Here is a 12,703-nt window from a genome sequence, read left to right on the forward strand (position 1 = left end):
CTCTCCAGAATTCCCTGGGACAGCAGCTGCTCCGGGGGCTGGGGAAGCTCTCCAGAATTCCCTGGGACAGCAGCTGCTCGGGGGGCTCGGGAAGCTCTCCAGAATTCCCTGGGACAGCAGCTGCTCCAGGGGCTCGGGAAGCTCTCCAGAATTCCCTGGGACAGCAGCTGCTCGGGGGGCTCGGGAAGCTCTCCAGAATTCCCTGGGACAGCAGCTGCTCGGGGGGCTCGGGAAGCTCTCCAGAATTCCCTGGGACAGCAGCTGCTCCAGGGGCTCGGGAAGCTCTCCAGAATTCCCTGGGACAGCAGCTGCTCCAGGGGCTGGGGAAGCTCTCCAGAATTCCCTGGGACAGCAGCTGCTCGGGGGGCTCGGGAAGCTCTCCAGAATTCCCTGGGACAGCAGCTGCTCCAGGGGCTCGGGAAGCTCTCCAGAATTCCCTGGGACAGCAGCTGCTCCAGGGGCTCGGGAAGCTCTCCAGAATTCCCTGGGACAGCAGCTGCTCGGGGGGCTCGGGAAGCTCTCCAGAATTCCCTGGGACAGCAGCTGCTCGGGGGGCTCGGGAAGCTCTCCAGAATTCCCTGGGACAGCAGCTGCTCGGGGGGCTCGGGAAGCTCTCCAGAATTCCTGGGACAGCAGCTGCTCCAGGGGCTCGGGAAGCTCTCCAGAATTCCCTGGGACAGCAGCTGCTCGGGGGGCTCGGGAAGCTCTCCGGAGTACCGGGACACCTCCGAGCCACACCGTGTGACTTTGTTCCCCCGGCGCCACCTCCCTGCAGGAAGCCATGAACGAGATGAACGACGAGCTGCAGGAGAACGCCCGGGAGACGGAGCTGGAGCTGCGGGAGCAGCTGGACATGGCCACGGCGCGCGTGCGCGAGGCCGAGAAGCGCGTGGAGGCCGCGCAGGAGACCGTGGCCGACTACCAGCAGACCATCAAAAAGTACCGCGAGCTCACGGCTCACCTGCAGGTGCGGCCCTCTGGGGCACCTCCAGCTCCTCCTGGAGCTCCCCTCAGCTCTCTCTCAGCCAGGAGAGCCAGAGGGAGCATCCCCCTGGAATGCCCTGGGCACGGCTTGGAGCTGAGTGGGTTCTTTGTGGGGTTTCCATAGGGATCTCCCAGTGCCTTCTCCTACAGGGGTAGGCTGGGAGAGCTGGGAATGTCCATGAAGGCTTCAAGGAGATCTCAAAGCCCCTTTCAGTGCCTTAAAGGGGCTCCAGGAGAGCTAGAGAGGGATTTGGGACAAGGGTTGGAGGGACAGGACGCAGGGAATGGCTCCCCACTGGTAAAGTGGAGATTTAGATGGGATATTGGGAAAACGTTCTTCCCTGTAGGGGCTGTCCCAGCCCTGGGCTCAGGTCTGCTGGCAGGGAAGGGAGCTGGGGAGTGAGCCTGTGGATATTCCTGGGCTGGGACACACTCAGTGCCTCTCCCTCCCCTCCGCCTTCACTGGGTGTTGCACAAGGAGCCCCCCGAGGAGGAGGTGCTGGGAGCTTTGGGGAGAGGCTTGCTGGGGGTGTGGGGTCCCTGATCTCCGTGTCCCCGTGTCCCCGTGTCCCCGTGGCCAGGACGTGAACCGGGAGCTGATGAGCCAGCAGGAAGCGTCTGCAGAGAAGCAGCAGCAGCCGCCCCCAGAGATGTTCGACTTCAAGATCAAATTTGCAGAGACAAAAGCTCACGCCAAGGTAGGGCCAGCAGGAGACCTGGATGGGCTTATCCATACTCTGGGACTGGCTCCAGGGTATTCCCAGAGTTGTGGCTGTCCCTGGATCCCTGGAAATGTCCCAAAGCTGGGTTGGACAGGGCATGGAGCAGCCTGGGCTGGTGGGAGGTGTCGGGTGGAATGAGATGGGTTTTAAGGTTCTTCCAATCCAAACCATTCCAGGATTTTGGAGCCCTTCTGCTCTGGAGTCAAGCTGGGAGAGCTGGGAATGTTCACCTGGAGAAGGGAAGGCTCTGGGGAGAGCTCAGAGCCCCTTCCAGGACCTAAAGGGGCTCCAGGAGAGCTGGAGAGGGTCTGGGGACAGAGATGGAGGCACAGGACACAGGGAATGGCTTCCCACTGGAAAAGTGGAGATTGAGATGGGATATTGGGAAAAAATTCTTCCCTGTGAGGGTGGTGAGGCCCTGGAAGGGATTTCCCAGATAAACTCTGGCTCCCCCACCCCTGGACGTGCCCAAGGCCAGGCTGGAGCACCCTGGGATAGAGGAGGTGGCACGGGGTGACAATGGGAGATCCCAGACAGGCCATGGGGCATTCCCCAAGGAGCAGGGTGCCATGAGTGATCCCCTGAGGCGGGCTGTGCCGGGGAGGCTCCGGAGCAGCCGGGTGACTGGGTGTCCCTCAGGCCATCGAGATGGAGCTGCGGCAGATGGAAGTGCAGCAGGCCAACCGCCACGTGTCCCTCCTCACCTCCTTCATGCCCGACAGCTTCCTGCGGCACGGCGGCGACCACGACTGCGTCCTGGTGCTGCTGCTCATCCCACGCCTCATCTGCAAGGTGGGCAGAGCCCCTGGCTGGCAAACCACTCCTTTGGCCCCAGGGGATTTGGGGATTTGGGGTGTTTGCTGCTGGAGAGCTTCCCAAGGTTCTGGAGTGACTGGAGTTGCCATCCCTCGAGGGGTTCTGGTGGGATATTGGGAAAATTGCTTCTGGAAAGGGTTGTCCACAGCTGGCACAGCTGCTCAGGGCAGTGTGGAGTGCCCATCCCTGGGGACATTTAACAGCTCTGGATGTGGCTCAGGGCAGTGTGGAGTGCCCATCCCTGAGGGATTTCCCAGCTCTGTGGATGTGGCTCAGGGCAGTGTGGAGTGCCCATCCCTGAGGGATTTAAAGCTCTGTGGATGTGGCTCAGGGCAGTGTGGAGTGCCCATCCCTGAGGGATTTAAAGCTCTGTGGATGTGGCTCAGGGCAGTGTGGAGTGCCCATTCCTGAGGGATTTCCCAGCTCTGTGGATGTGGCTCAGGGCAGTGTGGAGTGCCCATCCCTGGGGGATTTCCCAGCTCTGTGGATGTGGCTCAGGGCAGTGTGGAGTGCCCATCCCTGAGGGATTTAAAGCTCTGTGGATGTGGCTCAGGGCAGTGTGGAGTGCCCATCCCTGAGGGATTTAAAGCTCTGTGGATGTGGCTCAGGGCAGTGTGGAGTGCCCATCCCTGGGGGCATTTAACAGCTCTGTGGATGTGGCTCAGGGCAGTGTGGAGTGCCCATTCCTGAGGGATTTAAAGCTCTGGATGTGGCTCAGGGCAGTGTGGAGTGCCCATCCCTGAGGGATTTCCCAGTTCTGTGGATGTGGCTCAGGGCAGTGTGGAGTGCCCATTCCTGAGGGATTTAAAGCTCTGTGGATGTGGCTCAGGGCAGTGTGCAGTGCCCATCCCTGAGGGATTTAAAGCTCTGTGGATGTGGCTCAGGGCAGTGTGGAGTGCCCATCCCTGGGGGCATTTAACAGCCCTGTGGATGTGGCACTTGGGGACATGGTCAGTGGTGGTGCTGGGTGAACAGTTAGACTCAGTGCTCTTAAGGGTCTTTTCCAACCTAAATAATTCCATGATTCCACGATTATAAAATGGTCTGGGAGGAGGGAAGGGGAGGAAGCAGCCAGGGGTGGTGACTCAGCAGTGAGAGCGCTCAGTGGCCACTTTGCAAGGACAGGTCACTTTTTGGGGCTGCATGGGCTGTTCCCCACGGCTCAGCAGGACCCGGCAGGGAAGCGTGGGATGCCCTGAAGGATTTCCCTGTCCCCCCAGGCCGAGCTGATCAGCAAACAGGCGCAGGAGAGGTTCGAGCTGAGCGAGAGCTGCGCGGAGCGGGCGGGGCTGCGCGGAGCCCCGGGGGAACAGCTCAGCTTCGCCGCCGGCCTCGTCTATTCCCTGAGCCTGCTCCAGGCCACGCTCCACAAATACGAGCAGTGAGTGCCCGCCCCTTCCCTCCCTCCCTCTGCTCCGGGGATCTGGGGAGCCGGGCTGGGAAAGGGTGGTGGGGTCGCTTTTATGGCCTTCCCATTTCTCTGTGAGCCTCCTTGTGGGTCCTTCCCAAGGGATGGTGTGGGAAGGGATTTTGGGAGCTGGGCTAGGAAAAAAGAAAAAAGAGAAAAAAAAAATCAGTGGGATCCCTTTCACCATGAGCTCTCTGTGTTCCTCAAGAGATCACATGGGATCTGGGGAGCCAAGCTGGAAAAAAGCTCTGGGTTCTCTTTGTCCATGATCTCTCTGTGTCCCTCAAGAAATCACATGGGATCTTGGGAGCCAAGCTGGAAAAAAGCTCTGGGTTCTCTTTCTCCATGACCTGTCAGTGTCCCTCTCAGAGGGTGACATGGGGAGGGATTTTAGGAGCCAGGCTAGAGAAAAACAGCAGAATCCCCTTATTCCCCTGTGAAGATCTCCTTCTCCATGACTTCATGTCCCTCTCAAAGTGTGACTTGGGAAGGGATTTTGGGAGCCAGGCTAGAGAAAAACAGCAGAATCCCCTTATTCCCTAGTGAGGATCTTCTCCATGACCTCTCAGTGTCCCTCTCAAAGGGTGACTTGGGAAGGGATCTTGGGAGCCAGGCTAGAAAAAAGCAGTGGGATCCCTTTATAACCTTATGAAGATCCCCTTCTCTGTGACCTCTGTGTGTCCTTCCCAAGAGGTGACACATGAAGGAATTTTGGGAGCCAGTCTAGGAAAAAGCAGCAAGATCCCCGTCTCTGTGATCTCTCCGTGTCCTTCCCAAAGGATGACATGGGAAGGAATTTTGGGATCCAGGCTAGAGAAGAAGGATGGGTTCCCCATCTCCTTCTCAAGAGGTGAAACATGGAGGAATTTTGGGAGCCAGTCTAGAAAAAAGCAGCAGGATCCCCTCCTCTGTGACCTCTGGGTGTCCTTCCCAAGAGGTGACACCTGAAGGAATTTTGGGAGCCAGGCTGCAAAGAAGCAGCAGGATCCCCTTCTTCCCTTGTGAGGGGTCACATCTCCATGAACCCCCAGGGAAGGAGCTCCAGCCCCAGCCAGGTCACGGCCGTGTCCCTGTCCCCAGGCCAGCAGTGCCTCAGGGCTCTGATTTCCCACGTCCTGCCCGGAGATGCCCCCAGCCCCTTGTCCCTGTCCCCTCAGGGCCCTGAACCGCTGCAGTGTGGAGGTGTACAAGAAGGTGGGGACCCTGTACCCCGAGATGAGCGTCCACGAGCGCTCCCTGGACTTCCTGATCGAGCTGCTCCACAAGGACCAGCTGGACGAGACCGTCAACGTGGAGCCGCTCACCAAAGCCATCAAGTACTACCAGGTGGGGCTGGGGACACTGGGGACAGGTGCCACCTCAGCTGCTGGACATGGATCAGCTGGGATTTAGCTCTTTCCTTTGGGTGTTGTCACCCAGGTGACCGTGGCTGTGTCCCCTGCTCTGTGTCCTTGTGGGATGTGGTTCCTTTCCTTTCCTTTCCTTTCCTTTCCTTTCCTTTCCTTTCCTTTCCTTTCCTTTCCTTTCCTTTCCTTCCCTTCCCTTCCCTTCCCTTCCCTTCCCTTCCCTTCCCTTCCCTTCCCTTCCCTTCCCTTCCCTTCCCTTCCCTTCCCTTCCCTTCCCTTCCCTTCCCTTCCCTTCCCTTCCCTTCCCTTCCCTTCCCTTCCCTTCCCTTCCCTTCCCTTCCCTTCCCTTCCCTTCCCTTCCCTTCCCTTCCCTTCCCTTCCCTTCCCTTCCCTTCCCTTCCCTTCCCTTCCCTTCCTCACTGCTCACCTGTGGAATTAAGCACCCCCAGCTCTTTTAGGGCACTATTGTTAATTCCATTTTAAAAATGGTCCAAACCCTCAAAATTTGGGTTTTTTTTTGAGTGTTCCCACATTGGATTTTTCCATGTGGATGCTGATCCTGCCGTTCCCACAGCACCTGTACAGCATCCACCTGGCTGACCAGGCTGAGGACTGCACCCTGCAGCTGGCTGACCACATCAAGGTGAGTGGGGACAGCCTTCCCTGATCCCTCTTTTCCACCTTGGTGTCCCCCAGGATCCCTGTGGGAGGGGAGATGTCCCTGCTGCCACTCCCCAGTCCAGCCACTCTTCCCAGTGGTGGCACTGGGGTCAGGGAGTGGGGACATGGGGATGAGAAGAGCAGGAATGGGAATGTGGAGACACTCCTGTCTCAGGGTGGGGGTTGTATCCCGGATTTCCCAAGGGAAGAACCAGCATCCTGCACCCCTGGATAGAACCAAAACAGACCAAGAATAGCCTGACTGCCTCAGCCCCTTCCCCTGCTCCTGAAAATCCTGGGGTGGTGGCAGGGTCCATGCTGGAATTCCTGGGATGGAAGCCCCAGTGTGCCCTGGGACCCCTCCTGTCCCTGTCCCTGTGCTGAGGGTCCCCATGCCTGTGCCCACAGTTCACCCAGAGTGCCTTGGACTGCATGGGGGTGGAGGTGTGCCGGCTGCGGGCCTTCCTCCAGGTAGGATCTTCCTCCAGGTAGGATCTTCCTCCAGGTGGCACCTGCCCGGATGGCTGGGCACGTGCCAGCTTCCTGCTGTCCCCATGTCCCTCTGTCTTAGATCCCTTCTTGTCCCTCTGTCTGAAATCCTTCCCTGTCTCTCATGTCCCTCTGAGGTCCCTCTCTGTCCCTGTGTCTGTCAGAGCTCTCTCTGCTTAAGGTCCCTCTGTGTCCCCTTGTCCCTCTGTGTCCCTCTGAGGTCCCTCCATGTCCCTTTCTCTCCCTGTGACCTTCTGAGGTCCCTGTCTACAGTCCCTGTGTCCCCATGTCCCTGTGTCCCCATGTCCCTCTGAGGTCCCTCCCTCTCCCTGTGTCCCTCTGAGGTCCTTCTCTCTAAGGTCCCTCTGTTCCCATGTCCCTCTAAGGTCCCTCTCTCTCCCTGTGTCCCTCTGAGGTTCCCTCTAAGGTCCCTTTGTGTCCCCATGTCCCTCTGAGGTCCTTCTCTTTAAGGTCCTTCTGTGTCCCCATGTTCCTGTGTCCCCATGTCCCTCTGAGATCCCTCTAAGTCCCTCTGTCCCTGTTCCCCTCTGTGTCCCCGTGTCCCTCTGAGGTCCCTGTGTGTCCCCAGGCCGGGCAGGAGGCGGCCGACCTGGCCATCCTGCTCAAGGACCTGGAGACGTCGTGCAGCGACATCCGCCAGTTCTGCAAGAAGATCCGGCGCCGCATGCCGGGCACGGACGCGCCGGGAATTCCGGCGGCCCTGGGCTTCGGAGCGCAGGTGAGGGGACTGGGACACCCCTGAGGCACAGACTGGGAGCTGTGGGGTGCACTGGGCTGGCAGCAAACACCCCGGGGAGGCTGGGCAGCAGCTCGGGGCAGAGGGAGGTGGTGCAAGCTCAGCTGGGATTGTGGGATCAGGGATTGGTTTAGGTTGGAAAATCCCTCGGAGATCCCCGAGTCCAGCCATGCCCCAGCACTGCCAAGGCCATCTCTGACCACGTCCCCAAGTGCCACATCCACGTGGATGTTAAATCCCCCCAGGGATGGGGACTTCCCCCTGTCCTGGGCAGCTGTGCCAGGTTGGACAGCCCTTCCCAGGAGGAATTTTCCCAATATCCAACCTGGCACAGCCTGAGGCCGTTCCTTTCCTCCTGTCCCTGTTCCCTGGGATAAGATCCCAAATCCACCCCCTGGCTGTCCCCTCCTGGCAGGAGCTGTGCAGAGCCACAAGGGCCCCCTGAGCCTCCTTTGCTCCAGGCTGAGCCCCTTCCCAGCTCCCTCAGCCACTCCTGGGGCTCCTTCCCTGGACACAATGGAGGGATTTTGTGTTCCCATCTCCGATGGAGACCTGGATTCACACCCAGGACCCGTTTCCCTCCATCTTCCCCTTATTTCCCCCAATCCTGGTGACGATCCCGGGCACGTGTGGACTGCAGGAGCCCACGTGTCCGTGCCATTCCCGCTGTGCCCTGCCAGGTGTCGGACACGCTGCTGGAGTGCCGCAAGCACCTGACGTGGGTGGTGGCCGTGCTGCAGGAGGTGGCGGCGGCCGGGGCGCAGCTGATCGCGCCGCTGGCCGAGAACGAGGGGCTGCCGGCCCCGCGCCTCGAGGAGCTGGCCTTCAAAGTCAGCGAGCAGGTGGGCAGCCTTCCCAGCCCCAGGGGGGATGTCCTTCCCACCATGCCCAGGTGGGCAGCCTTCCCAGCCCCAGGGGGGATGTCCTTCCCACCATGCCCAGGTGGGCAGCCTGTGCCATTCCCAGGTGGGACGTTCTTCCGACCATGCCCAGGTGGGCAGCCTTCTCATCCCCAGGTAGGATGTCCTTCCCACCATTCCCAGCTGGAACATCCTTCACCATTCCCAGGTGGGATGTCCTTCCCACCATGCCCAGGTGGGATATCCTTCACCATTCCCAGGTGGGATGTCCTTCCCACTATGCCCAGGTGGGCAGCCTTCCCACCATTCCCACATGGGACATCCTTCCCACCATCCCCAGGTGGGCATCCTTCACCATTCTCAGGTGGGATGTTCTTCCCATCCTTCCCAGTCCCAGGTGGGCATCCTTCCCACCATTCCCAGCTGGAACATCCCTCACCATTCCCAGGTGGGATGTCCTTCCCACCATTCCCACATGGGACATCCTTCCCACCATCCCCAGGTGGGCATCCTTCACCATTCTCAGGTGGGATGTTCTTCCCATCCTTCCCAGTCCCAGGTGGGCATCCTTCCCACCATTCCCAGCTGGAACATCCCTCACCATTCCCAGGTGGGATGTCCTTCCCACCATTCCCACATGGGACATCCTTCCCACCATTCCCAGCTGGAACATCCTTCACCATTCCCAGGTGGGATGTCCTTCCCACCATTCCCACGTGGGACATCCTTCCCACCATTCCCAGCTGGAGCATCCTTCACCATTCTCAGGTGGGATGTCCTTCCCACCATCCCCAGGTGGGCAGCCTTCACCATTCCCAGGTGGGCAGCCTTTGCCATTTCCAGGTGGAACACTCTTCCCACCATTCCCAGGTGGGCATCCTTCACATCCCCAGGTGGGCATCCTTCCCACCATTCCCAGGTGGAACACCCTTCCCACTATTCCCAGGTGGGGCATCCTTCACCATTCCCACATGGAACATCCTTCACCATTCTCAGGTGGGATGGTCTTCCCATCCTTCCCATTCCCAGGTGGGACACCCTTCCCACCATTCCCAGCTAGAACATCCTTCCCACCATTCCCAGGTGGGGCGTCCTTCACCATTCCCAGGTAGAACATCCTTCCCACCATTCCCAGGTGGAAAATCCTTCACCATTCCCATGTGGGGCACCCTTCCCACCATTCCCAGGTGGAACATGGCCAGGGAATGCCACACGTGCACGGTGCCTTGCCCTGTGCTGTCCCTGAGACTTCATGGTCTCCCTGATCTCTGATCTGTGCTGGGGTTTTGCCAGGTGTGCTGGGGTGTCCCATCCATATTCCCACATTCCATAGGGTGGAACGATCATGGGGAATTCTTGTAGAGAGAGGAAAGGTCCCCCCTGAGCCTCCTTTTCTCCAGGCTGAGCCCCCTCAGCTCTCCAGAGCCTTTTCCACCTCTTTCCCTGCACACAGTGGATGTGCTGTCTCTGGATTTTGTGCTGATTTTGGTGTAATTATGGTGAAGGGACAAGGGGTGGGTTTTGTGTAAATTGTCCTCTTCTGTTTGGTGTTACTGGGGTTGTTGTGTGTGGATTTTTTTGCATTTTGTTGGTTGGATTTATTGATGGAAGTGAAGGTTTTGTGTTGGATGTGGATTTTAAGGATGGATTCTTAAACACCAGAGGGACATCCTTAAAAATCAGAGAAACATCCTTAACCATCAGAGGAACACCTTAAACATCAGAGGAACACCTTAAACACCAGAGGAACACCTTAAACACCAGAGGAATACCCTTAAACATCAGAGGAACATCTTAAACATCAGAGGGACACCCTTAAACATCAGGGAGACATCCTTAAAAGTCAGAGGGACATCTTAAACACCAGATGGACATCTTAAAAATCAGAGAAACATCCTTAACCATCAGAGGAACACCTTAATCATCAGAGGAACATCTTTAACCTTCAGAGGGACATCCTTAACCACCAGAGGAATATCTTAAATATCAGAGGGGCATTTTAAACATCAGAGGGACACCCTTAAACATCAGAGAGAGATCCTTAAATATCAGAGGGACATCTTAAACATCAGAGGGAAACACCAGTTGTGGGATGTGGGTTGGGGGCTGTCAGCCCAGCCCAAGGCCACCATCCAGGTCCTTCTGTCCTTCCCAGATTTACGGCTCCCAGGGCATCAATCCCTATGAGTGCCTGCGCCAGTCCTGCAGCATCCTCATGGCCACCATGAACAAGATGGCCACGGCCATGCAGGAGGGCGAGTACGACGCCGACCGCCCGCAGAACAAGGTGGGTTGGGCTCTGTTCTGGCACCAGCCACGGTCACCAGCAGGCTGTGGGTGGCCAGCACGGGGACTTGGGCAGCTGGGGTGTCTGGGATTCTTCCTAAAATCCCGACTGTCCTGCTGGTCCAGCCCACACCTCCAGCAGAGCTCCGGGCGGCCGCGCTCCGGGCGGAGATCACAGATGCAGAGGGGCTGGGGCTGAAGCTGGAGGACAGGGAGACGGTCATCAAGGAGCTGAAGAAGTCCCTCAAGATCAAGGTGAGGTGTTCCTCACTGCTTCCTGGCTCCTCCTCAGCAATTCCTGCCTGTCCCTCACCCATCCCTGCCTGTCCCTCACCCATCCCTGCCTGTCCCTCATCCATCCCAGCCTGTCCCTCATCCATCCCTGCCCATCCCTCCCCCATCCCTGCCTGTCCCTCACCCATCCCTGCCCATCCCTCCCCCATCCCCACCCTCCTGGCTGCTGTGGGATTCACCTCCACGCTCCTGGTGACTTCCTACCTATGGAGATGCTGATCCCAAGCCCCATCCAGATCTCCTGGGATGTTTTTCCCATGGGCAGGGAGGTGCTGCCATGCAGATCTTGCCCCCACCGTGTTCTGGGGTGCAGGGGGTGGGAGCTGGGTTCCAGCCATTGTTCCATCCATGGGTGCTGGTGATTTGGGGGCTCTGGGAGCTGTTCTGGGTTCCATCCATGGGTGCTGGTGATGTGGGGGCTCTGGGGAGCTGTTCTGGGCTCCATCCATGGGTGCTGGTGATGTGGGGGCTCTGGGGAGCTGTTCTGGGTTCTGTCCATGGGTGCTGGTGATTTGGGGGCTCTGGGGAGCTGTTCTGGGTTCTGTCCATGGGTGCTGGTGATCTGGGGGCTCTGGGAGCTGTTCTGGGCTCCAGCCATGGGTGCTGGTGATCTGGGGGCTCTGGGAGCTGTTCTGGGTTCTGTCCATGGGTGCTGGTGATGTGGGGGCTCTGGGAGCTGTTCTGGGTTCTGTCCATGGGTGCTGGTGATTTGGGGGCTCTGGGGAGCTGTTCTGGGTTCTGTCCATGGGTGCTGGTGATTTGGGGGCTCTGGGGAGCTGTTCTGGGTTCCATCCATGGGTGCTGGTGATGTGGGGGCTCTGGGGAGCTGTTCTGGGTTCCAGCCATGGGTGCTGGTGATGTGGGGGCTCCCCCAGCTCCCTGATTGCCTCCCTGCTGCTCCAGGGCGAGGAGCTCAGCGAGGCCAACGTGCGGCTCAGCCTGCTGGAGAAGAAGCTGGACAGCGCGTCCAAGGACGCGGATGACCGCGTGGAAAAGATCCAGACCAAGCTGGATGAGACCCAGACGCTGCTCAAAAAGAAGGAGAAGTGAGTTGGGAACGGGGATGGGAGCGTGGAGCTGGTGGAGCTCATCCAGAGGAAGCCACAGAGCTGCTCCAAGAGCTGGGTTCCCTCTGCTTGGAGCCAGGCTGGGAATGCTCACTTGGAGAAGGGAAAAATCCAGGAGATCCAGGAGAGCTGGAGAGGGACTGAGCACAGGGGATGGAGGGGCAGGATAAGGAGTCCTGGACAGGCAGCATCCCTCTGTGTGCTCTTCCCAGGGAGTTTGAGGAGACCATGGACGCTCTCCAGGCTGACATCGACCAGCTGGAGTCGGAGAAGGTGGAGCTGAAGCAGCGCCTCAACAACCAGTCCAAGAGGACCATTGAGGGGCTGCGGGGGGCCCCGGCCTCGGGCGTGGCCTCCATCGTGTCCGGCATCGCCGGAGGTGAGCGGCACGGGGCTGGGCTGTCCTCCTGCCACAGGGAATTCGGGAATGGTGCTGCCACAGCCTCTGCCACACTCCCAGTCCTGGCTCCCAGGAGTGTTGCTGGCACATTCTCATCCCAAAGGAGCAGAAGCAGCCTCTGTGCCAAGCCCCTGGCTCTGGGGGAGCATTGCAGGGGCCCTGCTTGGGTCACTCCCAACTGCTGGGAATGGGGTCAGTCCCAGATGTGGCCGTGGGAGCCCAGAGCTGCTCCAGCCACAGCTCCTCTCCCGCCCAATCCGGGGCTTTAATCCTGATTTTTCTTGTCTCTCCTGGCCCCTCTCCCTGTGCTGCAGAGGAACAGCAGCGAGGTATGGACACACCCTGCATGCAGCCCCAGTGCATGGGGGGGAAATGAAATCCCAGGACACCAAACCCTGGGACACGGCTCTGTTTGGGAGCCAGGGAAGGATCCAGGTCCTGCTCAGAGCCTGCCAGCCCTGGTGGCTCCAGTGGGGCTGGGAAGGGAGGGATGAGCATGGAGCTGTGCTGGGTGTGGAGAGGGGTGACCCCCAGCTGGAGAGCCTCGGGGAGGCTGGTGGGACTTCTCCAGGGAGGTGCTGGTGGCAGCAGCCGTCCTGTGCCCCTCGGTGGCA

At 59.2% G+C, this 12,703-nt stretch overlaps 1 protein-coding gene across 7 annotated transcripts in view; it reads left to right on the top strand.

The window, feature by feature from the left end:
• The window catches only part of DCTN1 (dynactin subunit 1), a 63,064-nt gene that overhangs the window by 46,772 nt on the left and 3,589 nt on the right, over nt 1-12,703 (top strand). For 5 of the 7 annotated variants that reach the window (XM_064419140.1, XM_064419136.1, XM_064419137.1 and 2 more), the window contains 14 exons: nt 776-967; nt 1,566-1,682; nt 2,346-2,498; nt 3,743-3,903; nt 5,088-5,256; nt 5,851-5,919; nt 6,345-6,407; nt 7,015-7,164; nt 7,863-8,024; nt 10,198-10,329; nt 10,455-10,583; nt 11,526-11,668; nt 11,902-12,068; nt 12,404-12,418. In XM_064419140.1, the coding sequence (XP_064275210.1) occupies nt 776-967; nt 1,566-1,682; nt 2,346-2,498; nt 3,743-3,903; nt 5,088-5,256; nt 5,851-5,919; nt 6,345-6,407; nt 7,015-7,164; nt 7,863-8,024; nt 10,198-10,329; nt 10,455-10,583; nt 11,526-11,668; nt 11,902-12,068; nt 12,404-12,418 (1,822 nt within the window). The remainder of the gene's footprint in view (nt 1-775; nt 968-1,565; nt 1,683-2,345; nt 2,499-3,742; nt 3,904-5,087; nt 5,257-5,850; nt 5,920-6,344; nt 6,408-7,014; nt 7,165-7,862; nt 8,025-10,197; nt 10,330-10,454; nt 10,584-11,525; nt 11,669-11,901; nt 12,069-12,403; nt 12,419-12,703) is intronic. The other 2 variants (XM_064419134.1, XM_064419139.1) reach the window with 1 other exon arrangement.

This window comes from Passer domesticus, chromosome 4 (assembly GCF_036417665.1).
Source record: "Passer domesticus isolate bPasDom1 chromosome 4, bPasDom1.hap1, whole genome shotgun sequence".
Taxonomy (NCBI): Eukaryota; Metazoa; Chordata; class Aves; order Passeriformes; family Passeridae; genus Passer; species Passer domesticus.